Here is a 26,498-nt window from a genome sequence, read left to right on the forward strand (position 1 = left end):
GTGTTTATTGCATTTATCGCTTGCTAATGTTATACGTTTGAAAGCCACCACTAGGAGCATGGGATCTGTTATCACATAATTTGAGAGATTTGGCACTTTATGGAAGTAGCAAAATTCACCTCGTTCTTTGCTGATATTTAAAAAAATCCGGGCAATTCATTTGATTTCCACCCTTTAATTTTCCTTTAATGCCCGGTAAAAAATTTTGTCTATTTGGGTCTTTGTGTTTCTTTTTAATGTGATTTTTTTAAATTTTCCATGTTTAGGTTTTTTTATTCTATTGGGGCTAGTACTTCCTTTTTGGGTTGGGGAATTTTTTTTCTCTTTTTTTTTTAAACTAAGTTGTGATTTTCCAAAAATCCAAAAGATTTGATCGAAAATTCAAAAAAATGTCTGTACGTTTTTTAAATATATGTTTGAAAATGGTAAACTTTTTTTGATGTAAATGGTTAAAAGGGCAAAAACTCTTAAAAAATTTTAGGGGCTGTGTTTGTCACCCAAAATTTTTTTTTGGGTTTCATATTGAAATCCACATTTTTGTGTTCCAACAAAGGGAATTTCCCAAAGGAATTACCATTTTTAGTGCCGACAAAAGTATGTAACGAATTTACCCAATGTGAAATGTTGTCTTTGACAGTATTTGTAGAGTGTTTGCCAAAATTACAATTATTACCTGCATGTGCGTCCAAACCTTTCTTTAAGTTGAATACAATTACGTAAATTGCGTGAGTAGAGAAAAACACCTGATGAGTTGCGTAATTAACAAAGTTGCCTCCTACATCCCATATCTCTATGCCATATTTTCTATATCTGCCGTCCTCTTTCATTTCCCAGTCTCCATTAGGTTTCACAATACACTGATGAACATCAATATCCTCTGTGGGCTGTATATTTTCTAAGTTTTTCGGAGAAGGGTCTTCTTACTAATGAAGTTTTTCACGCCTTGAATCATAGGACCCAAGTAACCAAACACGCAAAATTCCTATGCCAACTGAAATCTTGAATTGTAAAGTTAATTTTAAACAATATATACATGTGTAGTGGCTTTTTCAAGGTCAGATTTTAGTCTAATTTGGAGAACGATTTTAATTTTGCATTAAACAGTCATTCTCATTAAGATATTCAATTTTTGGTGAGTTATTCTTTATGTGGCATTAAATTTAAATTGAATTAATCACGTAAACATTAAAAAAGGAGTAAAATGAATATAAATATGAGAAATTTTGAAAACACCTGAAAGTTTGGTTAAAGACTTCGAAAAATCGGAACAATATTCAAATTCCCTTCACCAAATGTTTTGATAAATAAAACAATTTCAAGCTAATTAGAAATTAATGAAATACTGTAACATTTTTACCTATAAACTTTCTACATATGGTCCATATAATTCTCAAAATTACAACTAGATAAACGTACCTAAGTCATTTGTAAAAGGTCCAGGTCAATTAAATATTGACTGTACATAATGCTCGACCTCATTGAAAATTGTTGGCTTCATCAAGATTCATTTCAAATCTGAAAGGCGTAAAATCAAAAACAAGATCTATGTTGAGAAGTGTTAATACACCAAGAACTTAAAAAAAAGTTATGATCAAGGTACAAGTTTGCGGCAACTGCAAAGGTAACGGCAACGCCGAACTGATTGTAACAATGCCTCTATTTTTTGTTAAATTAGTAGAGCTAAAAATGATACCAGTCTGACTCGATTTCAGAGATGCTCCCTCTCGGACTCAGAATGTTGGCTGTCTTCATTTTAAACAAAAGACATGGAAGACACTCTTAGTACTATGTACTTAATACACACCTTTATAAAACATTCATGGTAAATAATCTAAATCAAAAATATTTTATTAAAATGTACTTTTTCACTAGTGTTAAGTCCAGCCTTTGGACATTATTTTAAGAAAGGAACATACAAGTTACCACTGCATTTAAAAAAAACCTGGCTTTGCTGCGTTTTTTTTTTTCTTTTCGAAGGGTTGAACTACAAATTTCTAAAACATAAATTCATAAGCCTTGGTGACCAAGAGCAGTGTTCATACATTTGAAAATTTACAGAGGAAGGCGCAATTTTTTTTTGTTTTTTTTTTTTTTTTTTTTTTTAAACCGTTCCTTCAATCACTAGTGTAATATGGCAGAGGTGAACATTTGTGTTTATTTCTACTAAAATATTTTCAATGTATTTTTCAAAGGTATTTTCGAATGTTTCTCTCAAAATTCTGGCAATAATTTTAAGAAACGCATTAACGTATACTTTAAAAATAAAAGTTTTATACTAACCTCTTCATAGGATTTCAGTGCTTTATGTGTTTCAGGTCTATTTTTCAATTCTGGTATGTTCAGCAAATTCATCACACAGTTTTCATAGAAAGCAAATTCAGAATCCCCAAGTAGCATGGAAGAACTATGCATGAGATTGTTTCTTAATACTCGTAACTATATTAATAATTCAAAATTTGTCATTTAGAATAGAGGAATTAACAAAATAGAACGAACGAAGAAGCATCGGTAATCACATGTGTCGCTCATAATGGCCAATTTATGTGGGAAATTTTGTGACAGACGGACAGACAGAGGACAGTGCACAACTAGACTAAGTACTGATCAATCATGTAAATTTGGATAAAATTGCACCAGTAGCTTATGAGGAGTAGTCCGGACAAGCTTTTGTGTATCTGGCAACACACAGAAAAAAACAACGCTTTTTAGTCAAAGCGCCATAACTCAGCAAAAATATTCAACCGGGAAAACGTGCAATATGCGCAAGGACTTGAGCTACAGATCAATCCTGAAAGTTTTCATTGAAATGCATTAAGTAAGTATAAGAGAACTGAGTCCGGACAAACTTTAAAAATAAAAATTATTAAAGGGCCATAACTCTGACAAAATGCATTGAACCGGAAAATGCTTGACAATCGTGCCAACTAGCCTTGGTAACTGATCAATCCTGTAAAGTTTGGATGAAATTGGCAGCGCAGTAGTTTTATGAGGAGTAGTCCGGACAAGCTATTGTGTATTGCAACACACAGAAACAACTTTTTTTCAAAAGGGCCATAACTCGGCCCAAAAATCAATTCAAACCGGAAAAACCCCTTGGGCAATTATGGCGCAAGGCTTAGCTCAGATCAAATCCCTGAGTTTCATTGAAATTGCATTAGTGGTATAAGAGAAGTAGTCCGGACAAACTTTAAAATTAAAAAATTATTAAAGGGCCATAACTCTGACAAAAATCATTGAACCGGAAAATGCTGACAATATGCACAACTAGACTTGATACTGATCATTCCTGTAAAGTTTGGATGAAATTGCACCAGTAGTTTATGAGGGGTAGTCCGGACAAGTTTTGTGACGGACGGACGGACAGACAGACAGACGGACAGACAGACGACGGAGAAGTGATCCCTATATGTCGCCACTACTCCGTAGAGGCGACACAAAAATGATTACAATGCACCAGGAAAGCACAATACGTAGAATATTGAATTTGTAATTCAGAGGTCGATCGTTACATCCTCGGACAAGGCAAAGTTTTTCAGTTATAATTGTTCTCAGACATTTAGTTTAAAAGTCATTTATTTCTAACCGCTCATTCAGAAATCATGTAGGATTAATAGCCCGTCACTTATCGAGAAATTGGTAATATAATGATTACTGGAAAGTCCGTTTGGTGGACAGGCCGCTAAGATAGGACAAAAAAAATTGTTATAACCTGGAGTAAAAATCAAATGTTTAGCAAACAATGCTCGAAATTCATTAGTAACATTCTATAAGGTATTAAATAAATGTTCCTGATGCAGAGTAAGTATAAACTTTAAAACAAGAACGTGTTTGTTAAACACAAATGCCCCCGGCTCAGATTCTTGTCAGTAGCAATACTTCGTAAATGTTTACCCATTCACTCAGTTATGGACAGAAAAATCACCAAAAAATTGTAAACACAAGTTTTATTGCTTGACAAAGTCATGGCATTTTGTAATTGTGAAAAATATAAGTTGCCAAGTCATTGCTCTGACTTGTGAAGTTGAAAAATATTCAACTTCATGCAAGTTATCTTCCTACCAAATACGAAATACATTAATGTCATTAAATAAAGGCTGTATGGGCAAAAGTGTAAAAATCTATTTTGAGCACTGGTGACCTTGACCAAACTGACCCCTTACTCCATCCAAAGGAAGAATACCATGCAAGTTATCTTCCTACCAAATATGAAATACATCTGTCAATAAATAAAGGCTGTATGGGCAAAAGTGTAAAAATCTATTTTTAGCACTTGTGACCTTGACCCAACTGACCCCTTACTCCATCCAAAGGAAGAATACCATGCAAGTTATCTTCTTACCAAATATGAAATACAACTGTCAATAAATAAAAGCTGTATGGGCAAAAGTGTAAAAATCTATTTTTAGCACTTGTAAGTGACCTTGACCCACTGATCCCTACCCCAATCAAAAGGATGAATACCATGCAATTATCTTCCTACCAAATATAAAATATATCTGTCGTATGAGCAAATGTGTAAAAATCTATTTTTAGCACTGGTGACCTTGACCCAACTGACCACTAACTCCATCAAATTTTATGATTCTATCAATTATAAATAACATCTGTCTATAGAATAAGGTCAATAACCTGTAAAAATGTAAAAATCTAATTTTTTAACATTGGTGACCTTGACATTGGTAACATTGACCTTGACACCAAATGACCCCATACTACACCCAAAGAAGGAGGCTTTTGTATTAAACTAAGACATCAACTAAAAAATAAAGGCTGTATGAGCAAAAAAGGTTTATATTTATTTTTTTAAACCAGTGACCTTGACCCTAGAGACCGCTTACTCTAAAAACAAATTAGAGGACCATCAAAGGTATCCACCTACTAAATATGAAAGATATCAAGTAAAGAAAATTAAGCAATTAGGAGAAATTTAAGATAAATCCAACTTGCCGAAATAGGTTAACCAGACAAGGCCCTATTTTCAAAGTGAAAAAAAGGAAATAACTGGGAAATAATGGATGACACAGTTATATAACTTGGCAATATTGTGTGCTTTGTATTGATAAGTAAGTGTGGAAATTATAAAGCCATTAGTATAGATAGAATTTAAGATATTGTCCAAATTGCGTTTTAGGTTAACCATTATTCATTTTCTAAGTGCTGAAAAGGGCAATAAATTGGTAAATATGAAAAGCCAGAGTTATGAAACTTGCCCAGATTGTGTACTTTGTATTGATTAGTAAGTGTGTAAACTTAGAAGCCATTGGTACAGGTAGAACTTAAGAAAAATCCAACTTGCCGTTCTAGGTTAACCTCGTACAGACAGACGGACGGACGGACGGTTCAATCACTATATGCCCGGGGACATAAAAATTAAAGTTCATAATATGAAACTTCTGTGCTTAAGTTTTAAATATCAGAAAACTAATATAACTTTAAAGTACTTATAACCAATCAATTTAGGCGAACTGTATCGATTTTTGATAAACATATTTACTTCATTGAAAAGATCCATGGTAGTAACTCTGTCATTGAACGATTTGTTGTTGATGATAATATACAGTATTCCAGATAGGTCTGTATCTTGTAGCGAATCCAAATTACAACTGTAGGGAATGAAACATTTAGCGATCTCCCACGGGTCTTCATACAATTTAGAAATGTCAAGATTCATCATAGAAGGCGATCTCTTTATGTGAAGTTTTATTATTTCATCATACATAGTTCCACAGACTTTAGTCGGACATTCGTAAGTTTCTTTCGATTTAAGGCAGTTGCAACGGTGATAACCTAATGGGCAATAGTTTTTTGCAGTCCGTACATGATATGGACTCAGTGTCTGTATTTCACATACGCTACAAGTCATGATAGCGATATTGTGTTCCTGTTGCACAGTTTGTAATAGGGTTTGATGTTGATGTTTAATTATTTCACCACAAAAAGGAACCAGAACGTCATGGGCTTGTTGCAGTAATATCATAGCATACAGATAGTTTTTCACTCCGTCACAACTTGCTGAAGATAAAAATAATGATAAACAAATATATTGTACTTTGGTCACCGAAAAGATTTTGTAAGCATTGTTCAAACACAGCTATAAACTTTAGATATCACGAAAGGGGTCTGTGTAAATAAGTCATGCTGAAATATGATTTTAACTGGACAGAAAATCCTTGTTCAGACTATTTTTTCGTGTTTGTATTTAATTACTACAATTACCATTGTGATGAAGGTGTCTGCCTGAAAAGTCTACCAAACTGTTGATGCTACACCGAAAATGATGGCCAGGCGTTTAAATAAATTTTTATTCATGTCTCCATCGACAGATGAGCGACATAACAGTTTGCCTAACTTTCAAATGAGGTTTCCATACTTAAATTATTTGTTTTAGAAAATGGCTACATACACTTTGAAGATGCTTGGCTGTACACATTGACAAATATCTACAAGACACTTTGAAAGTGAATACAAGTAAATTAATGGACTTGTCACACCTCTGCATTGAACAGTAGTTGATAATAAACCGGCAACACAAAATTGAATGTACTGCTATTGAAGTCATAGATGAATAAGTAATGGTTAAAAAGAAACTAAAGCACTTTATATGTTCGTGGAAGTGACAAAGATCAACTTGGGTATTTAAGTAATTAAAAATAATAGTGGAGTTGGGACGAAAACAAGGATGCATTCTACAGCTTTACAAATGCATGTGACACCAGCAATGTTCGATAAATGGTTGCAACAGGTTTTGGGAATATTTGGGATATAATATTATGTCGCGATTTGCTGGGGTTTCGTTAATCGTTTGGTTAATTCGGTTAGGAAATGTAGCGCATTTGTTATCATCATAACTAAAACAGTAGTAAAACCAGACTGATGTAAATTATAAAGCCACTATCACTGTAAATTTTGTTCTGGATTTTCAAAATCCATTGGATACAAATTTTGGTTTGGTTGGGCAGATGAGTTAACAATGGATGGCAAAAGTGTATCTTTTAAGTATATGTAATACGGAAACGAACGAAATTCAAATTAAAGTTATTGTCTTCATTAGCACATCGAATTGAGATTAAAGAATGACTTTAGTTAAAGGCTTAAACAATGGACAACTGACTTTGTTATTGTAAGTAATTATCGTGATATATCATCATAAGTAAAAATTTTAAAAAAACATTTTAGAGTAAACTTTGAGACTTAGTAACATGTATTCATAATTATGCTTTATATCTGTTTTATAAAATAATCAACATCCAAGTATTATATAAAAGGCTAAACTTAAATACCAGGACATGCATTTTCTACTCCTCTATTTGGGCCAAAGTCAAACTTGCTTGTTCTAGGTGTCGGTGGTGCATCTGTTATTTCAAATTCACGTGTATACTTTCTTTTTTTAGGCGGGTCTGCATCCTCTACAAATATGAATATTATAATATCATAATCTATAAAATGATTTCATTTTTATATGATTAAAATAAAAAAATGTTATATGATTCATAAATAGACATAAGTAGATTAATGAAACCGTCAGTGTACTTTAAGAAGACGAAATTTCATTTCACCTCAAGTGGATATATTTAAACAATAAAATGGCATTGAATAACATGCATTGAGACCATTGTATGAAAATCATCAACTATATATATATGGAAGTCAATTGCTGCAGTATGCTGGTAACACGGGAATGCGTAAACAACGACCTTGTGCTGGCATTGCGCAAATGCAAGGTGAAAACTGCAGAAAGGTTGATCCCTCGGAAGCATTGATCACAACAAAATTACATGAAAATTGCAGACTCGGTTTGATTATGTCTGTACATAAGGAAAAATGAAAAGGTGCAGCGTCTCTCACATCACACAATTTTCAACACTTAAAATCCTTGAATCAAGGATTCCGCAGGACCAGAAAAAATATAACAGCACTGAAGTGAAGTACGGGACATACATACATGACAGTAAGTAAAAGAGTATTATAAATCAAATTGTAAGAAATGAATTGATGTATTGTAAACATTGTATCTTAACCCTTTTTGTAAATAATTCTCGGAAAGTCTTTGCATGCTTTTCAAGATTATTTGTGAGAATGACAAGGCGGCAAGCATACCTCAGGAGAGAGTTTTATAAATGCTTTAAACTTTCTACTCAATTCTGGTTGTAATTATGCATTATAATTTTATTTCGAAAGTATTGAGGAAGAAATGAATTTTGTTTAAACCACCCATACAGAAAGCAACTTTTGAATTGTGTTGATATTAATAAGTTCAATAGTGATTATATCTAATTTGTGATATGATTTAAATATAGCTGCAATCTCATTGGTCCACACAGAGTCAACAGAACTTTTTATAGAATCATATATATAAATATATTCATATAGCTTCAAGAAAAATCCAATTTGTAACCGAGACGGCTGACTGAAATTTTATTTAACACCAAATTATATCTCTAAATTGGCAATAATTCTTGGAAAATGTATCTTGCCAAACTTATGAAACTGTTACTCTTAAGTAATAGTACCTGAATATGCATTTTGTATTGCGTCTTCCCGACTGAAGTCACTCTTGCTCGTACTTGGTCTTGGTTGGAATTCTGGTTCTGGAGAATCATGTGTTAACTTTCTTTTTTGGTGTGAGCCTTGGCTTGCATTCCCTTCAAAAGTGAATATTATAAATTTAACATTTATAATAATGATGATGATGATGATAATAATAATTATTATTGTTTTTTTATTGGTTGAATTAATACAGAAAAAAAGAGTATTGAAAACAACATGTTAATAGTACCTAGTACATGCATGACTTGAGTCTCGTTAAAGAGACCTCTAAATTCTACATTTTTTTGTGTAATTACCTTTTGTATTTTCAAGTCTTTAAAAGATATTTACTATAATAAAACTGGAAAAGCAACTTCATACTGGTCCTATGTAGGCTTTCAGTTGACAGTCTATTTTAGGATTAGTATGTATAAAGAAATCATATACATTATATGTCCGTTTATGTCATTATTATAAAATTACAATCCGTCGGTACAAACATGTTGTTGAGAGGTAAAAACACAGAAGATTTAGGGCATGGTCGGACCCATGCATAGAATACAGATCCAGGAAGTCAAACTTCTTCCACATTGCGTTGGGGAGTAAGCTATACGTTCATGCTACGAAAACCAGCTGCCGATGTCCTGACTGATCCCCGAGGGAAATGTCCCCATAAAGAGTAGGCTGTCAAGTGATCCCAGTTGAAAAAGTAGGTTAAAATAGGGAGGCTGGCCATTTTTAAAAGTAGGGCTAAAGTAGGGCTTTTACTCTAAAAAGTAGGGATACTAGGAACTTTTTCTTACCCTCATAATGGTAAAATTAACCTTTTATGTTTGTACTTAGCCTATGAAATCTTTGTTAACAGGCAAGATGTAGACCTATAGGGTGCTTTAGTCTGGTTTGTTTGGCATATAATGGAGGTTCACAACCTGGAAAAGTTAGTGTTTTATTTATATTAAGTCATCCCATTTTCACATTTAAGATGAATAAATATTAAAATATTAACATTCAAATTATGCATATAGTATACACATTACGTAAAGCAAACAATATAGGATCTCTGTACAGTGTCTATTCCAAAACTTGAAACATTCATAAAGCTTACAGTAAACACTTAAGAATAGATATAAAATACATTTTAATTAGTGTAACACATGCAATGTTGAGATTAAGACATTGTAGAACAAAAGTACCGCTAGGCGGAACATTATATGCCCGAAAGTGTTTTTCTTTTTAGTAAGGATGAAAACATTACACAAATTAAATAAAGTATTACCTCCCTCAAATAGCAACCTTCCTATAAAGTTTGAATATTGTGGGCCAAATGGAACTTAAGTTATGCTCTGGAAACTATTTTCAGTTTTGAGGTAATAGCCACCATGAACTTTGACCTTGTGACCCCAAAATCAATAGGGGTCTTCTACCCAATATGGATAATCATCCTATGAAGTTTGAACACTATGGGCCAAATAGAAATTAAGTTATGTTCTGGAAACTGTTTTCAGTTTTAAAGTAATAGTGACCTTTGACCCAAAAATCAATAGGGGTCTTCTACCCAATATGGACAATCATCCTATTAAGTTTGAATATTGTGGGACAAATAGACCTTAAGTTATGCTCCAGAAACTGTTTTCAGTTTTAAAGTAATGGTGACCTTGATCTTTGACCTTGTGACCCCAAAATCAATAGGGGTCTTTTACCCAATATGGACAATCATCCTATGAAGTTTGAAAACTGTGGGCCAAATGAAGCTTAAGTTATTCTCCAGAAACTGTTTTCATTTTTAAAGTAACAGTGACCTTGACCTTTGACCTTGCAAACCCAAAATCCATAGGGGTCTTTTACCCAATAAGGACAATCATCCTATGAAGTTTGAACACTGTGGGCCAAATGGAACTTAAGTTTTGCTCCGGAAACCGTTTTCACTTTAAAAGTAATAGTGACCTTGACCTTTATCATTGTGACCCCAAAATCAATAGGGGTCTTCTATCCAATATGGACAATCATCCTATGAAGTTTAAACACTGTAGGCCAAACGGAACTTAAGTTATGATCCGGATACTGTCTTCAGTTTTAAGGTGACAGTGACCTTGACCTTTGACCTTGTGACCCCAAAACCAATATGGGTCTTCTACCCAATATGGACAATCATCCTATGAAGTTTGAACACTGTGGGCCAAATGGAACTTAAGTTATGCTCCGGAAACCAAATTGCTAACAGACGGACAGACGGACGCCAGGGGGTATAACATAATATGCCCGGAATTCTTTCGGGCATAAAAACAGGCCTAGACTATAAATACCCATGTACTTGGTTAATAACAAAAAGTTACAAATGAATATTAACAGAAAGGCCACTGCAGTTAGCAAACATTAAATTTTGTTTGTCTGTGAGACAATTTTTATAAGTATAACTTAACTGTAATAGAAATTCGGCTAATTTTAATCATGCTTTGCAGAACTAAATACTCGGTATATTTATTCTAATATGCGAATAATTCTATTTGATGTACCCAATACATTGTGAAGAATACGCTTAGAGCAAAAGAGAATATACACACAGTTCCTTAGGTGATTTAATATTATGCAAAGGCTGTATTAAAAGATACTAAGTTTATCCTAATTTTCCAATATAATTCAAAGGTTAATGATAACAAACAATTTACTTTGTTTTCCATCATGAATATAGATCTACATGATAATCATGTTAAATCTGGAAATATTATATCTTAAACGACATTATGCCCATCCAAGTGTAAATGGTGAGTGCCAATAAATAATAATCTTGTTATTTTGCAATAATAATTGTTTTCAATTTCATTTTTTTTTCATATGTGAATAAGCAATAAAACCAAGTGACTTACAGAATGTTATTATAAATATCCTTCAGAATGTATAGGAACGTTCAGTTGTAAAAAGAAAGGGGCAGTCTTTTTAGGTAGTTTTTTATTAATGCTGAAAAGTTTTTAATATCAATGATTGGAAAATGAGTATCATAATTGTCATACTTAAGTATTTGGGATTTTGGACCTCAGTGAATTTCCTTTAAACTATGTTAGTGAAACTTTTGAAAAGAAAACTGCTACACAGCATACGGAATCATAATGAAGATTCATCAAGCCAATAACATGAGCAATGCCAACAATGTCCCGTATCACTAACCATGCAGTGCCAAATAAATAATAGTACATGGTGAGTGTTCCCCTGAACAATAAGCAACTTTGGGAATGATAATAGCTAATTGTGCTGTATAGAGGCATCCTTCATTGAAACTTTGACGAAATTATGTAGAATAAATTTATTGTTACCAACTTACATTTTACTGACAGACAGTCTTCAAAATGAATTACAACATCTTGACACGTAACCACAATGAAGCACCCTTCAGGTCTACACTTATTGCAAAGAATCAAATCGACAGTCTACAAGTGTAGTCTACAATAAACTCATATTATTATGATGAAATTACATATATAATCAAACAAAATGACTGTTAATCAAAACACTGGATTCAAACTTCTTTGTAAAGAAAAAAAGGGAAAACAGTTGGGCTATTTTCACGAAAGTTTGGAAAAGTTGGACGCACTTGATAGCCAGAACTTTTTCACTGGTAGGAGACTTAAAAACTTGAAATGTTCTCACAACGGCAGATTTACATACTTATGCATATTTTATGAATGTTATGTGTGATACATCACCCAAATAGGTTACTTATATGAAAATATAATTAAAACAAGCCTAACCTATTCAGAACACAGTTATTGATGAGTCAAGCAATGACCCTATCAAGTTTTACAAATCTAGCCTCATTTGTTTAGTTATTCGTTGTAAAAGGATTTTACACTGTTACCTTAACCCAAAACCTAATGGCATTAAAATCAATAGGAGTCATTTTCTTTCCATGAATAATGTTTCTTCAATTATTTCTTAAGTTATTGATCGGACAAGGATTTTTCACAGTGTCACTGTAACTTTGATCTCAAACCGGATAAAATCAGCATCGCTGTAGATTATCCATTGGCCATGTGCGTTTTACCTACATTGTACCAAGACTTATTATAATACCTCAAATCAATGATCGGACAAAGTAAGTGTCATTATAACTATGACTATTGAAACCAGTAAACTCAAAATTGAGAGGAATCAGTAACTGGTAATGAGCAATGCCAGAGCCAAGAAATATATACAACGGTTAATACCTTCTCAAGAAATTGACCGGGTAAGGATAACATTAAATACGTGCCAGGACTAACGGACCATTCTATCACAGTATGCTTCCTCCTCTTAAATTGGTAGTTTAGAATTGAAAATTCCTAAAAATTGCCACCATTTATACTTTATAACTATTATAATTACCACTAGATTTTCTTTTCTTAACCGATTGCGTATGCGAAATGTTCTTCATTTGCTGTTCTATAACTTGGTTCTGTTCTGTACATGGAAGAGAATCGTCACTATTTGATTCCGTTCCAGGCGACTGAATTGGATCACTTCTGTTTTTTCCTAGTTGAATGATTACCGTAATAAATTCAATAATCATAGCAACAAGTGCTTTTTTGAAATAATGTATATAATTATGTCAACATAATAACAAATCAAAAATTGAAATCGCACAGCTGTTCAACATTGTCTTAACCTTACATACTCCTGCTTTGTATGCATCATGTTCTGATTATTGGATATACAATAAGTTGAAATTATCTATCTTGATAAATTCATTTTTTTAAGCAATATTTTTAAGATCGAGAGACAATACTCAAAATCAAATAGTCGCATGGAAAATAAATTCCAAAATAGCAATTACGATGACAATCAAGTTTGAAAGTATCATTAAAGTAAGTGCTTAAAAAGTAATAGAGTTGTTCAACATTATACAATGCAGGCCAAGAAAATTTTGTTTCCTCTTATTGGAGTATACTAGTAGAATATCGAAGTTCCAATTGAATTTATTCCCATACATACCCTTTTCGTGAATTTGCTTTCGAAACTCATCCATTTCCTGTACATGTCTTATAATCATATCCCTCGTACTAATATTTCCACTGTCTTCAAAGATTTGAATCAACATTTCGTAATTTTTACCAGGCTGAATGATTCCCCTTGTCTCCAAAGTTGAAAGTTTATCTAGTACAGATTTTTTTTCTGAAAATAATCCTTGACCCACAATGCCTTTTATGTGATAAAATAAATTATCACATTCGGTGCTAATTTGATCTAGACAATTAGCAATGTCTGTCATAAGTAACCTGTGAAGTCTGTCCAATTCTTTTTTCTCAGAGCAGATGCTTTGGGACGATGCCATGCTTTCACCGTGTCAGGATTTTCTGACAACAAAACAAAACTATTTAAATTATTAATAAACCAAAAAATATTCACTAATTTATCTATATTTAATTATGTATGATATTATTGTATCATTTGAAATTTAGTGAGTAAAAATGTCCACTTTATCAGCAGTTTTACTCCTAAAAACGACTGAAAAATAAACATAAATAAATTATATCATCGAAAACAATTTTTATTTATGGATTGTCGTCTAGAAATAATATAATGCTAGTAAAGTTTTGTATAATATATTTACAAGATAAGGGTTTGATATTGCAGAGGAGAGAGATTTTAATCTTAACCTATGGTAACATTTTAAGAGTGGTTTTGGTGTGTGTCTCTTAATAAGGGATCGTTGGTTCGAGCCTTATTGGGTCTGGACTATATTTCTTCATATGACACCTATAAGGGGAAACATACTTAACAGTGATTCAAAATAAGCTTTAAAGACATAAGTGCACTTGTCTTTTCCATATTGTGCTAGGATTGCTTTAATTATGCACACTTTGCTAGGTTTTGTTTACCTTTAGCATCTATTATTAGAGTTTTACAAATTTAAATAAATTCTACCTGCAAAATCTTCTGATGCCCTTCGTATCAAATGTAATGGGGTGTATTGTCTTGGGCTGTCTGTCTGTCTGTCATTCTGTCTGTCTGAAAGTCATTCTGTCTGTCCCAAAATTTTAACGTTGCTCATAAAATAAACAAGTAGTATCTTTAAAAAGATACTCAGACGAGGCAAAGTTCTTTTACTTGCATGGTGTCTCGGCATGCACATATTTTACCGAAAACGTTATTGGTAGACATTTAAGAATGTCATTTATAACTTGTTTAATTCTTAAGTTAAATAAAATATTCACGATAGAATTCATGAAAAAATTGAAACTAGTGTGTAAAATATTTATTCGGAGGAAGATAAATAATTTTGAAACATCTAAATTCGAGAAATGTAACTGGAAAGTTTATTTCCGATACTCCTTAAGATAATCTTATAATTTGGACGTGTATACGTTTCAGAAAGATCCTTTAGATTATTATACTAAGTTTTAAATGGCCAATGATATTCCCTGATTTCAGTTTGTAATTTTAAAATGACCAATGAAAATCCTTCTAATATTCACTTTTTCACTGTAAATATTACAAAAAGTCAAACCGATCTCGGAGAAAAATCTTTCTACATTTCTACAAAATGACCTTCAAACTTCATATGTGCATGTAACTCAATGTGATGTACATCATAATTAAGCCGCTTTTAAAGCCACTAGACAACGGTCAAGATTAACCGTGACCTTTTCCCAAAAAAATAAACTTGATCATACTATGAAAACATTTCCTTAGGATCTTTAAATTTCATATCTGCGTGTACATAAATGAGATCTACAGCTATTTTGAGGAAAATATGTCAAAGGCCAGGGTAACCCAAATCCTTTATAGAGAAGATTCTGGGCAGTCATGTTTAATTGTGGAGCGTGGCGAGATCCAATATATTTGGAGAAAACATCGAGAGCACACCAAGGAGGTTGAACCATGGTATAGACGAGAAATTTTGTCTATGTTTTAGAAATGTTTGGCTACAACGCACACCTTTTACCCACTTACAGTTATACAGAAATGGTTTATTAAGACAACATTTTTATTATTCAAGTCTCTTAAAAAAGATATGTTTCAACTTATATTTCAATGTATTTTATGATAAAGATATCTTTTTTTCTTCGGAAATCTTACCGAGATCAATATTATACAAGTTTCAGGGAAGATGGAGACACAGTGTGTCTAAACTCTTTCTGAGGCTATGTTATTTTTCAACAGGATTAAGTATGTATACATAGAAATGAGGTTACATTTTGAGTGTACAAAGCTATATTTCTTTTGCAAAACGTGCTATTTAATTTTTTAAAAATGACTACTTCCAAAATACTTGTATGATATAGATATGATATCAAAGTGTCTTAAAAGCGAATGTGCAAACACAAAATCATTGCTAAATGGATAAAACCCTGCTGAACATAGCAAAATAATGTCTTGTTCCGGTGTCGCGTTATTATACACACGGAATATTTTATTCTGTTCATATGTATTTAAGAACAGAGACATTCAATGATACAATCCTTTTGAAAATCGACCATAAGTTACATAAACAATATAATTTTACTATCAATAGCGTTTAAAAAATATTTCACAAGATATAGCTTTATACCTTTTAATGTCATGGGTGTCAGTAACTCTATATCATTACAACAGACAATATTTCAAACCAATGGACAAACGGACACTGTGATTACGTTAAGCACATCGTAATAATTTTTGCATTAGTTCACTAGTGTTTGATTCAAATGTCTAATTTGTTTATGTCAACATTTTGTGCATTATCTAAGAAAACGTGTTATCTTTACTACAGAGTTATGATCGTTGAGTCTGTATTATTTAATAAAAATGACCCCGGTCATTATGTTTAATCCCCAGGCATAATATAATATTTATATTATATTATTTTATTAATTTTATATAATATTACCTCTTTACACGAAGGCAATGAAAAGAGAGACTCTTGAAATTGTAACCATCTCCTCCTCACCCGTCTCAGAAAAAACGCACTTTGTGTTTAAAGCAAGTACTAGCAATACTCAAAATATAATAGAGAACTATAAAAAATCTCAGGAGAGCACCCCAACGGCAAAATTGAAAATTTTGCAGATACGATATGATTCAACCTTTTCATGGACGGTACTGAAATCCACACACCGGCTTAAGCCAAATTTAATGTGAAATGGTGAAATATTGCGACGTACCATATAATCTCCAATGTGATACGTTATTGCTATTCCATGCTAAGCATTACATGGTCCTAACGTAAATAATGCATGTGCCCTAAACGGGAAAACAATGGGCGAAACTGAATAAAATGAATTTTTAAAGTAGTTCGGAGGCATAGATAAACTGTCAAAATTATATTTAAATGAAGGTAACATATCCTAGGGTAATTTAACAGAATTCAAGTGAGGAACAAATAACTAGACAAAGCCAAATAGAAAAAACTAAATTACCACAAAGCACAACAATAATGTCGTGCTCAACAATCTCCAATGACCAAAAATATAATAATGCTTATAAATCATTTAATGAACGAGGCCACTTACACAAAAGATATCGCTTACCAATTATCGGTTATATTTCAAACGTATGCGGATCAGGTAATATACATGTATATATACATATCAATAGTAAACATTTCATAATATGATCGTGATCACCTGAGAAGTGAATAATATTAATATACAAAATGACAGAGTCGGTTAATATACAAAATAATGTCAGTAATAACATCTGGTAGCTGTACTGGTTTCCTAGCAGTTTCCGGCTCCAAATTGCACTTTTTGACAAATAAAATAAAAATCTGTCTAAGGCAGTGTAAAAAACTTTGGCAGAACAAAGTTAGGTAACTTTCAAGCATTTCCATGTTATTAATATTGCTCTTTAATTTTACTTTTAATTGAAATAAAGGCTTGAAATGTTACACCTTTTCTAATTTTTTTCGGACCTTTTTATTTTGAATATAATTAAGTACCAGTCAGCAAACTTAAGATGTTTTTTTAATTAAATATAAATTCTCAACCTTTTCCGTGTCGTCAGCAAATATGTTGAATTTGGTTAAAAGTATTGATTTACCTAGAATGGGATTTAAGTTATTGTGCATGAGCATTTAAACTAGAATTCCCCAGGTGTTGCTTATTTTTAAATGTGTCAAGTTATGTTATGAAACTTTAAAAAAGAGGAAAAACTTAAAAACACATCAATCGCTGTACTATTTTAACGGCTGTTTTGCATAGAAAAAAATGTTTCTCTGATTGATGAAGTAACATAGATGCTTAGCTGATAAAAATAGACTGTACTGGGTGAAAATGATAAAGCCCGGAAACTGCAAGGAAACCAGTAACAAGATGTCATTTTTGGAAATGCTTATACATATATTATGTATAATGTTGAATACTGATTAGGCCGGTGCTACGGAACGGTACTTCTACTGCCCTTGAAAATGCCTTTTTTTAAAGCAAACAAAGCCAGCAATATTTTCAATTTAGTCGTTTTGGGCGTTCTTCTTTTTGTTGATAATAAACATAAATTATAAGTGATAGATAATAAAACGTAACTACTTTCGGTTTCGGAAATACACAAACATACCAATTTTACTATGGGGCCATCTTTATTGATATTACAAATAAAAACAACAGAGAATAAATAAATCCTATGTAATGGTTACAAAGTCCACCTACCTTAAAAGCGTACTCCTAAGAAATAAATTTCAAAATGAAATACTTTAAAACCGGGGAGTTTCCTCCTACATTTTTGTACACTGTACTGTATTCTAAATAAAGCACAGACCTATACGCAACTTGGGTGACAATTGATATCTTAGACATACTTATTGATTGTAAAACATGTATATATAATAATATATAAACAAGTGCCTAAATGTAAAATAAATCACAAACATGCCTTCATTGGCAACAATTTAGCTTCTTTATAAATTGTTTAAAACGTTTAACAGGGTTTCAAGCTTTTTAAATCAATAGTTTAAACCTGACATCCCTAATAGATATGGAATACAATTCAATACGTCACAAAAACGATTTTTATCAGTATGAAGTACTGCTCTTGTATTTGAAAAGCACAGATATCTAGTTTGGTTTAAATTGTGCTACAAAACAATCTGCGAAATAATAATCTTAACTTGAATAAATCAAATTATGTTAACGTACACCATTAAAAGCTATCAAAAAACACATGTTATGAAATTCATAACATGTGGCGTTAGAAAGGAGTACCAAGAATAATTTCGAAGGAAATGTAAAATAGATTTACTCTCCGGACATGTTTTATAGATCGCTAACGCTGAAACGCTCAGCTTCGTACAGACGATTGTAATTAACTGGTTAAAGGAAACCAATTGTACTAATACACAAATAATACCAGTAGTATGAGCAACCTTGAGGGTCGTTTTCAGTAATGACTTGTGAGTTATTATAGAACATTGCGGCCATAAATAGCGAAGACCGATAAAAGCCTACAAAAATGTATTCAGAAATCAGATGTTTTAAGTATTTTCTTTGGGCCTATTTTATACCGATAGTAAAAAGAAACAACATACATGTACATTCTTGCGCGATATTCTCTTCATATCATTTTCTAATGCATTACTTGATATATTTTCCTTTATATTTTCAGTCTTTTTATATAACATATTAATCAGAATGAAATGCGTTTTCTGTTTTGCTATGTGTGTGTGCGTGCGTGCGTGTGTGCGTGCGTGTGTGTGTGTGTGTGTGTGCTGAAAAAGGGAAGACATTTGCTATGGCAACAACTTATCAGCCTACATACTCTGAATACCGAAAAATTAAAAAGACACCGTGCTATGTGAGAACCAGTCAGCTATAGTCGGAGCCATTCGGTAATATGTTGGTTCCCATATTCAAAGCGCAGTACAATTGAATACGGAAAAGCTGGGTAGACAATTTTGAATTTGTCGAACGATTTTGTAAATGGAGTAAATTGGCGACGTCAAGGTATAGATAGTCCTTCTGAACAGGAAGTTGTGTTTATTAAAGACAACAAAATTGTCAAATTTTGAATGCCTCAAATGATCAGACGATATTTTCTCTAATGAAGACCAGTTTCTTTCACGTGGAGTAGGGGATGCTAGGATTTTAGTAATCATATTCAATTAATATCCACCATAATTGGTTTATAGAAAAATTTGACCAGTACCATGGCTTTATCCATGCATTACTGTAGAATTTTTATCATCGTTATTACCGTTTGTCTGAAATATATTGAAAATAACACTGGAAGAAGTTCTGTACTTATTTAAAACTGCTTTCTTAACTTAATAAACCAAACGGGATAAGGTATGTTCAAAAGAGATGATGTATTCCAAGCAAACAATTCCACCGGCTGAATTATGCATTAAGCTGCATTTTCTTTTTGACTTTTCTACTTCTGAGAAGGCTTCTATGATCATTGAGCAAATATAGTACAGCATGGATAATCGAATTGCTTCCTATTTACAGAATGTTATACAAATATATATTGACCCACCGTGAAAATGACAAGCTTATGGTGTATTTTGCTCAATTATTAATTTACCGAAAATTTGATTTTCTTCTCGTCACTACTCTTATTAACATTTCATGTTTTTACAAAAAAACATTTTTAATATAAGTGTTAGTGGGGTGGACATTTTTCAGCGGGGCAGGATGTTGGTCGGGATGAGGGGTTCGGTTATAATTTTCAGATCATGACCTAGCAGGCTAAATATTTTAAACATATCGTCATGTAATAGTAAAAAAGTTATGTAAAACTGCCAAATGTTTGTATGAGGCATCTGAAGTAAGATAAGAATTTGTCGATGTATAAACTGCTACTTAATACTTAACTTGCACAATATCATTCATTACTCTGTACTGTACGACTCGCCTGTATTTTTATGCCGTTTTATGCATTTTATATGTATTGTTGTGTATACATGTCTGGTGTCATGAAGTTATATTAGGTATAATATTTACTTACAGATATTTAGATTCTTGTTTTCGAAATTCAGTAACATTAGAATAATTAAGAATCTGGTGGAAACTACTAGAAAAAGAATGTTATAAAAAGCTCTGGAAAGATCTGAATTGGTACATTTAAGGGTACATTTTTCCAAGGGGGATACCTTTGAGTTATTTTTGGTCAAGGTTATCTTATATCATCAAGTGATAAACACAGTTTAGCCAGAAACGAATGTTATTGTGTGAAGATAAACAATGTGTGGGAATTATTTTCAACAGTATTTTGAATATTTAACTCATTTGCTCATTAGATAACTTTTTCTGTAATAAATTTTGTTATTGTTACAAACTTCACATAATTTCTGAATTAGGGGTTAGAGACCAGTGACATTGAACTCGATGTCCAAGATGTCATGGTCGATGATTGAACCAGCAATCCCTGGATTACTAATCGAACGCTTTGCCTTAGTCGGCAGACTAATAAATTCCTGAATGCTTGGAATATAACACCAAAGGATGTGTTAGACACCGCCATTCATGTGGAATGTCAAATTCAAAGCAGCATGCCTAAAGATTTGAATTAATTATACCCTACTGGGTCAGGACTATATTTCTTCATATGACACCAGTGAGGGGAAACATACTATACAGTGGTTCAAATAAGCGTCTTTGAAGACATTAGTGCACTAGTCTGATCCATATTGTGGTAGGATTGCTTGAATTATGCACACTATTTGTCATGTTTTGTTGACCTTTAGCATTTACTGTTATGTGAGAGTAGTAAAATTTTAAATAAACTGAGACCCTACCTGCAAATTCTTCTGAAGCCCTTCGTATCATATGTTTTAGGGGTGTATTGTTTTGGCCTGACTGTCTGTCATTTTGTCTGTCTGTTTGTCTTACTGTATGTAAGTCATTCTGTATGCCCCAAACTTAAACCTTGCTCAAAAATAAAAAAAAACTTTCTACAAACAAAAATAAAAATAAAAACTTTCTACAAAATGACCTTCAAACTTCATATGTGCATGGAACTCAATGTGATCTACATCCGTAGCCTCTTTTATTGTCACAAGGCAACAGGCAAGGTCACCGGGCTTTTCCCCAATAATTTAGACTTGCTCATGAAAACATTCCTTTACAGGATGTTCAATGTCATATCAGCATGAACCTCAATGAGTTTATAGCTATTTTGAGGTAAATAGGTCAAGGGTCAGGGTAACCGTAATCATTCTAGTCAGTCATGTTTAATTGTGGTACGTGCCGAGATCTAATGTATTTGGAGAAAAAATCGAGAGCACACCAAGAAGGATGGAACTTAGCATAGACGAGAAATTATGTTTGACTATGTTTGAGAAATGTGTGTCTACCATGCACACCTGAAACTGTTGTGCTTAATGTCTTACTATATGAAAAACTACATGTATTATGTGTTAAAAAGGACTAATAAAATGTTAATTTGAACATAAAATTTCCAGTAATATACATAAACACACACCATATACTAACTTGTTCATAAAAGACAGAAACTTTTGGTAAAACCCCATGTCGTGGCCTCACTTAAACTTGATGGCATATTGGATTAAAATATTCAGTTAACAGTAAGTTTCAAACACATTAACACTTATACAGTAATGTTTGTTAAGACAACACTTCTATTCTTCAAGTTTCTTAAAATAGATATATTTCAACTTAGTATTTTATGTTAAAGAAATCTTTTGTCTTTCGAATTCCTACCGAGATCAATATTATAAAAGTTAGGGAAGATGGAGACGCAGTGAGTCTTAACTCAAATTTCTGAGGCTATGTTATTTTTCAGTAGGATTAAGTATGTATATATAAAAATGAGGTTACATTTTGAGTGTACAAAGCTATATTTCTTTGTCAAAGCTTACTATTTAATTAAAAAAAAGGATTACTTCCAAAATACTTGTATGAAATAGCTATGATAGCAAATTGTCTTAAAAGCGAATGTGCAAACACAAAATCATTGCTAAATGGATAAAACCCTGCTGAACATAGCAAAATAATGTCTTGTTCCGGTGTCGCGTTATTATACACACGGAATATTTTATTCTGTTAACATAAACTATTCATATGATACAATCCTTTCGGAATCAACCATAAGTTACATAAACAATATAATTTTACTATCAATAACGTTTAAAAAATATTTCACAAGATATAGCTTTATACCTTTTAATGTCATGGGTGTCAGTAACTCTATATCATTACAACAGACAATATTTCAAACCAATGGACAAACGGACACTGTGATTACGTTAAGCACATCGTAATAATGTTTGCATTAGTTCACTAGTGTTTGATTCAAATGTCTAATTTGTTTATGTCAACATTTTGCGCATTATTTAAGAAAAACGGGTTACTTTTACTATCGAATTATGACAGTAGAGTCAGTAATATTAAATGAAAATGACCGCGGATGGTTTGTTTAACCCACAGGCATAGTATTATAATCTTCGTACGCGAAGGAAAGTGAACCAGAGATAAAGTCTAAAAATTGTAACCATCTCCTCCTCATCCGTCTCAGAAAAAGGCACGTTGTGTTAAAAGCACGTACTAGCAATACTTAAATTATAAGAGAAATATAAAAAAAAATAATAATCCCTGAAGTGCGTCCATACGGCAAAATTGAAAATGTTGCAGATACGATATGATTCAACCTTTCATGGACGGTACTGAAATCCACACACCGGCTTAAGCCAAATTTAATGTGAAATGGTGAAATATTGCGACGTACCATATAATCTCCAATGTGATACGTTATTGCTATTCCATGCTAAGCATTACATGGTCCTAACGTAAAAAATGCATGTGCCCTAAACGGGAAAACAATGGGCGAACCTGAATAAAATGGAATTTCTAAAGTATTTCGGAGGCATAGATAAACTGTCAAAAATTATATAACAAATCCTAGGGTAATTAAACATAATTCAAAATTCAAGTGAGGAACAAATAAGTAGACAAAGCCAAATAGAATGAACTAAATCACCAAAGAACACAACAATAATGTCGTGCTCAACAATCTCCAATGACCAGAAATATAATAATGCTTATAAATTATTTAATGAACGAGGCCACTTACAAAATTTAAGATATCGGTTATATTTCAAACGTATGCGGATCAGGTAATATATATAGATATCAAAAGTAAACATTACACCATATGATCGTGATCACCTGAGAAGTGAATAACATTAGTATACAAATTAATGTCAGTAATAACTAATAACATCTGGTAGCTGTACTGATTTCCTAGCAGTTTCCGGCTCCAAATTGTACTTTTTGACAAATAAAATAAAAATCTGTCTACAGTACGGCAGTGTAAAATAACTTTGGCAGAAAAAAGTTAGGTACCTGTCAATCATTACCATGGTTTTAATGTTGCTCTTTAATTTTACTTTTTAATTGAAAAAAGGCTTGAAATGTAACACTTTTTCTCATTTTTTCGGACCTCTTTATTTTGAATATAATTCATGGTCAGCAAAATTAAAATGTTTTTTTCTTTTGATGAGATATAATTTCCCAACCTTTTCCGTGTCGTCAGCAAATATGTTGAATTTGGTTAAAAGTATTGATTAACCTACAATGGGATTTCAGTTATTGTGCATGCGCATTTAAACTAGAATTCCCCAGGTGTTGCTTATTTCTTAATGTCGCAAGTCCAAGAGGCAAAACTTAAAAACCCATCAATCGTTGTACTATTTTAACGGCTGTCTTGCATATATACATATATTATGTATAATGTTGAATAATGATTAAGCCGGTGCTAAGGAACGGTACTTCTACTGCCCTTGAACATGCTTTTTAAAAGCAAACAAAGCCAGCAATATTTTCAATTTAGTCGTTTTGGGCGTTCTTTTTTTTGTGGATAATAAAAATAAATTATAAGTGATAGATAATAAATCGTAACTACTTTCGGTTTCGGAAATACACAAACGTACCAATTTTACTATGGGGCCATTTTTATCTGATGTTACAAAGTCCACCTACCTTAAAGCATACTCCCAAGAAATGAATTTCAAAATGAAAAACTTTAAAACCGGGGACTTTCCTCCTACATTTTTGTGCACTGTACTGAATCCTAAATATAGCACAGAGCTATACTCAACTCGGGTGACAATTGATATCTTAATCATACTTGTTGATTGTAATACATGTATGTATAGATAATGATATATAAACAAGTGCTTAAATGTAAATAAATCAGGACATGTCATCTAAAATAGAGCTCGAGCCTTCATAGGCATCAATTTAGCTTCTTTCTAATTTTTTTAAAACGTTAAACAAGGTAGGTTTTAAGCTTTTTAAATCAGTAGTTTAAACCTGACTTCCTTGTAGATATGGAATAAACGATTGTTTATGTACATTTCATTACGTCACAAAAGCGATATTTATATATTACAAGCAAACATATCTAGTTTGGTTTAAATTGTGCTACAAAAACAATCTGCAAAATAATAATCTAAACTTGAATAAATCAAATAATGTAAACTTATACCATAAAAAAGCTATCAAAACACATTTGATATGAGATTCATAACATGTGGCGGTAGAAAGGAGTTCCAAGAAGAATTTCTTAAGATTAACTTATAGAGTATGAGCTAGAAATGGAAAAGGTTATCCCCCTCTGGGTAGTTTATGGGACCCATGCAGTTTTAAAGATATACATATAGGAAGACATTTGCAACGTGTTGTCTGACTGAAACGTTTACCATTAGGACACAAGCCAATGTGAATTATCTGCCCCTGTCACAATTTCTTAATAAACAGCTTGATTGAAATAACCATTAATATTTCAACCAAATGAGTTGTAATGTGGTCGGTTGTTGTTTGAGATCATAGAAAAGGTCTCTAAAATGATTTACTTTATAATTAATTGATGTTATTTCTTTTCAAAATGGCCGCCAAATTTAAAATGGCCGCCATTTTCCTGTTATTTTATTAACATTTTAATATAAACTTGGTTTTGTTTAAAAAAGCAAAACATCACTTAGTTATAAAAAATGTTGTTTGTATAAAAATTATAGAAGTTAAAAAGACTTTTTGTTCAATTTGGTTATAATTATAATGCTATTAAAGAATATAAATTACCCCCCCCCACCCCTTCTAATGTTTTTACAATACAGCTTTTTAGTCACATATTAATTATTACTATAAATCTTCTTCGAAAATGACATCAATAAAATTTCCATCTCAATTTCCTCTAGATCACCTAGATTTTAATCATCTTCTAACACTTCACTAGCAGATTTATTAGATATGATTTCAATTAATTCTGGTGGTAGTATATTTCCCTCTGTCCAGGTACAATGTATATGTGTGCCCTCCGGTTGTACCAGTATTCCACCCATATCTATCAGGACTTGGAATAGTTGGAAATTGACAAAAGGCATTTCATCACACAAATACTTGGTAATTTGATCTAAAAATATGCATCTTTAATGTGGAAAGATATGGTGTATTAAACGCAAGTCAATAACAAAGGTAATTGATAGTATGTCTGCATTAAATTTTTGTCTAAACTTTTGTCTGAAAATGTCAAGGCGCAACTTATTTATGTCACTTTATTTGTCTTTCCTGTATAAAATGCAAACAAACTGTTCTAGGATTTTGAAATCTTCTTGAATATCAACACTCTTGCCCATTCTCTTGAAATCTGGTTATTAGTATATATTCATAAATTAAAAAAAAAAATGTTAACGGCTTTCATTTCCCCGGGCTCGTGGTATCACATCCAGTGAAACTCTGAGCCCAATCAATACTTTGCAAAGATCTTCTCCTAGTCTATCAATGATTTCATTTACTTTCAACAGTCTTCTATTATTAGCCACACCAGTGTCAAATAGTATTAATCTGTTGATAGACTGTGCTTACGTTAGAAGTAATACCATAACATTAGTATCAGGAGATCGTACACTTATTGCTTTGTCATCATTTTCAGCCGCATGTTGCATATGTAGAATAATTCTGGTATCGCCTTCCTCCTGAGACGTATGTAGATCTGGAATCGGTATTACTTCTACGTTTCCATCTTCATTTTGGAGGCATGCACATGTCTCTTCACAAGCACAAGATTTCCGT

General features: G+C 32.4%; 1 protein-coding gene across 1 annotated transcript; it reads right to left on the reverse strand.

Moving 5' to 3' along the window:
* Positions 1-2,254: 2,254 nt before the first annotated feature.
* LOC132721728 (uncharacterized) lies at positions 2,255-13,871 on the reverse strand (the record flags this gene model as incomplete). The annotated part of the gene is made up of 6 exons (XM_060706097.1): positions 13,489-13,871; positions 12,883-13,029; positions 8,511-8,642; positions 7,281-7,406; positions 5,495-6,012; positions 2,255-2,436 (listed from the first exon to the last, which is right to left on the reverse strand). Coding segments are annotated over exons 1-6 (1,445 nt in total), but the record flags the coding sequence as incomplete, so codon positions are not given.
* Positions 13,872-26,498: the final 12,627 nt, after the last annotated feature.

Source organism: Ruditapes philippinarum, unplaced genomic scaffold (genome assembly GCF_026571515.1).
Source record: "Ruditapes philippinarum isolate M1 unplaced genomic scaffold, ASM2657151v2 ctg12879_1_1_1_1, whole genome shotgun sequence".
In the NCBI taxonomy this organism is placed as follows: domain Eukaryota; kingdom Metazoa; phylum Mollusca; class Bivalvia; order Venerida; family Veneridae; genus Ruditapes; species Ruditapes philippinarum.